A 3,860-nucleotide genomic window follows, 5' to 3' on the forward strand; every position below is an offset into this window, starting at 1 on the left:
GACGCGGCCTCCTAGAGCCCTGCTGGCACAGTGGGACATCAGGGTCCGGAGATACACGTCGCCTAGAGACAGCCTGGTTCTTCCACCGCTCATATTACCGATATTTTCTCCTCCACGCCAGAGGATTCACAAGTCGACGCAGACACTTCCCCTACCTCGCGTACATAGAGGGGTGCAGGAAGAACGACTGGTATATAAAGAGCAGTCCACGCAGTCGAGCGACAGTGAATGGAAACGATCGCCGCGGAAAACTATCTCTACAGCAGTACAGACCGAGATCACCGGCGAAATCATCCCGCAGTGCAAACCGGAGAAGAAGCGGCAGCATAGAGAAAGAAGCCGTTCCAGACATCGATCGCCCAGTACCAGGAGAGCTCACTCTCGCAGCAGACGAGATCGATCACGGCATCGCAGAACCCGACGGAGAAATCCGGCACAATCAATTATACAAACCGGCTCTTATCAGAGCCAAGTATACCTTGTAAATAATCTGTAAATACCTCGGAATAAAAACCTAATTTTTGGAACACCGATCTTCACTAAAAGAATCACACCTCGGCCGCCATCCTTTTTGCTGCTATCACCACTGCTGCTGTCCACTATCGCTGCTGACCTAAACGCACAACGCCACTAAAAGTACGATGGTAAATCTTTTTTTATAATTGAAATAAGCACTTCCAGATTTCTTCGGAGCCTGAATAGTTATGTGCTTCCCATCTATAGCACCACAACAGTTGGGAAGATTCCATTGTTCATAAAATTCCTTACTCTTTTCTTGCCAATCTTCGATTGTTGGTGTTTTTAAACAAATAGGAGAAAGAACTTCCCAAATAGCTGCACAAGTTTCACGAACGATTATTGATACAATTGCTTTTCCTATCAGAAACGACCATGCTACTACTTGCATANTGCAGCCTTGTGCTAGATAACTGAAGTTACAAATAACATATAAAACATTATATTTAAAAATGACTTTCTGATACGTAAAATAATCAATCTTGTATAATTCTTATAATATTTATACTTACAATGATGTAATAACAAGTCTTTGTTCAGGAAGTATTGTGTTGTGAATGTTGCACTTGACTAGTTTNTGTTGAATAAGATCCAATAATTTATAAAAACATTCGGGCAACATTCTAATATATTTTAAAAACAGTTCTTTATCAACTCTTTTCATGTCATAAAACAAATTATGAAAATGTCCTTTACGTATTCTTTTTTTATTTCTTGGACGTACACTCCACCGACCTTTTCTTCTTGCGACTTTTTTCTTTTTTGTACAATATGCTAAACCAATGATTGTCAAAAACATCCCACATGTTATTACATTATTCATTGTATTACACTTTAACAAATAAAAAATAATAAAAGTAATAAATTTGTAAACACAGTTTCTCTCGCTATTTTTCAAAAAAAGTTCTACTTGGCGCTTGCAATGATAACGAACGTAAGATTGGATTTGGTGAAAAACGATGTTCTGTCGTATTGGTCGATTTGCTAGATATAACCATAATGCGATTGGACAATGTGAACGCAACTTACGCTCACGAATTTACTCAAAGTGTAAGCTAAATTATACGCATAAACGCGCCTTCCATGTTCGAGCTGTCCGCGATAGAGAGCATCACAACTAAGATCTCTGTCTTTGTCTCGTCGTCGCTGATTGGTTGAATATATACGAGTACAGTCTAAGACAAAAGAACAACGAAAAGTAAAGAATGACTGCGTTCAGCAGAAATCAGCGCTTACGAGTGCAGTCCAAGACAAAAGAACAACGAAAAGTAAAGAATGGGTGTGTTTAGCCGAAGTTAGCGCTACGTAGCGGCTTCATGTAGCAGTTGCAATTGCTGCGTTACTTCTGCTTGACAGTATTGCTACGCGCAGCATGTTCTAAGTAGTGGCCGCCATTTACAATAATACCGTCCCAATTATAATACTTTGACACTTTTTTTGCCATTTTTATAATTAATTAAAAAACACAGTTTAGCAACCGAAGAATACAACGGCGATTTGTATACAAACATATTTGCGCTTACAAAAAGCGCTGCGCGTAGCAATACTGTCCAGCAGAAGTAACGCAGCAATTGCAACTGCTACATGAAGCCGCTACGTAGCGCTAACTTCGGCTAAACACACCCAATGACTGCGTATTAGCAATTGCTGAGCGCTGATTTCTGCTAAATGCAGTCATTCTTTACTTTTCGTTGTTCTTTTGTCTTAGACTGTACTCGTATAAATTTCAACCAATCAGCGACGACGAGACAAAGACAGAGATCCTAGTTGTGATGCTTTCTATCGCGGATAGCTCGAACAATAAAAGGCGCGTTCCATATTATAGTTCAGTGCTTCTGACTTCTGACTTATTATTACTAATATCTTCTAATTTATTATTACTAATATCTTATTGTAGAAGATCCTTTATAGTTAGTCTACAATAAAAGTAGTAAGGAATAAAGAGTAAAGTAATTTTTCGGTGAAGAAACAACGGGAATAACGAAATGAGCAATTCTCTTTTCCCATTTTGCACTGACTACTGCCTTACTGTTAGCCAATGAAAGACGTGTGTTAAAAAATGCGAAATAATGGGTGCGTTTAGACAACTCAACGGTTGAGAGATAATCATTTATGATAGGACTATTCTTCAAAATCTGCTGCTGTTCCAAAAGTATGATCCAATCAGAAGTGATTATCTCTCAACCGTTGTGCAACTGTTGAGTTGTCTGAACGCACCCAATTACTTGTATAGACAAAAATGAAATACCTCCAAGAACCTTACTTCTTACTCTATACTGCTTACTCCCATTGTAGACGGCCCTTTAAAGAGCCGTCTACAATGGAGAGTTGTAGGCCGTAACAGTAAGAAATTGACAAATCACAGACAAAGTACAGAAGAATAATCGATTGTGATTTGCCAATTTCTTACTATTACGGCCTACAACTCTCCATTGTAGACGGCTCTTTAGAGTTGTGGCACATACAAATATAAGCAATAAGACTTTGTTTGCGTTCCGATGTTCACTGCCAGTACTGAAAATCTATACTTTACATCACATGTGCTCTACATTTCCAGACTAGCAGTGAATATCGGAACGCAGCTTTAAACAGTAAGCGAATTAACCAATCACAGTCGAGCAGTAACAGCCTTATTGCTTGACTGTGATTGGTTGATAAATATGCTTACGTTTTTTGAGTAATTTCCGAGTGTTTCCAATAAAGTACACAAATGATACTGTATAATGGCCTTCACACATAAAATTACTTAAGACGCAACCGTAAAAAAATTGACCAATCAGAAATTTACGTCCAAAAGTGATGGCGACATACTTTACATTCTGATTGGTCAATTTTCTTACGGCTACGCTTTACAATCTTAAGTAATTTTATGGGCGATGGCCTTAAACCGAAGCACAAACTTTTGCATAACGCATAACGCATAAAACATAAGTAAATCAACCAATCAAAGCCTTCTAAAACAAAAAGTAGAGATGAAAATGGAAGACTGAATTGGTTGATTTTCTTATGTCTTATGCGTTTTTTTATGCGTTATAAAAAAAAGTCAAAAATCTGTGCTTTGGCCTTAGCACACTTCAACCAATATATAAAACACATATATTGGGCAGTGTTGCTGCGAAGTCGCGTTTTCGCGCATGCGCACTGTGCTGCTAGAAGAATGCAGTAATGTACATATATATGCACGTAAATGAGGAGCACCAACATGTACAGTTTTGGCGGGATCTCGCAGTAGGTAGGGACTGAGAAGGTTAAAGAGCGTAGGATAATTTTAATTATAATAATTAATTATAATGATATTACTAATTATTTTTGTTGCTGAGTTTATTTGTTTTAGATACGTGCCT

The 3,860-nt window shown here is 38.3% G+C and overlaps 1 protein-coding gene across 1 annotated transcript; it reads right to left on the minus strand.

Moving 5' to 3' along the window:
* Window positions 1-613: 613 nt before the first annotated feature.
* Window positions 614-1,322, minus strand: LOC109862290 (protein ANTAGONIST OF LIKE HETEROCHROMATIN PROTEIN 1-like). Its single transcript, XM_020442288.1, has 3 exons — window positions 1,252-1,322; window positions 1,029-1,139; window positions 614-929 (listed from the first exon to the last, which is right to left on the minus strand). Exons 1-3 carry the CDS (start codon window positions 1,320-1,322, stop codon window positions 614-616), a joined length of 498 nt encoding a protein of 165 aa, XP_020297877.1.
* Between the last annotated feature and the right edge of the window lie 2,538 nt (window positions 1,323-3,860).

Source organism: Pseudomyrmex gracilis, unplaced genomic scaffold, assembly GCF_002006095.1.
Source record: "Pseudomyrmex gracilis isolate BER0280 unplaced genomic scaffold, ASM200609v1 scaffold_1603, whole genome shotgun sequence".
NCBI lineage: Eukaryota > Metazoa > Arthropoda > Insecta > Hymenoptera > Formicidae > Pseudomyrmex > Pseudomyrmex gracilis.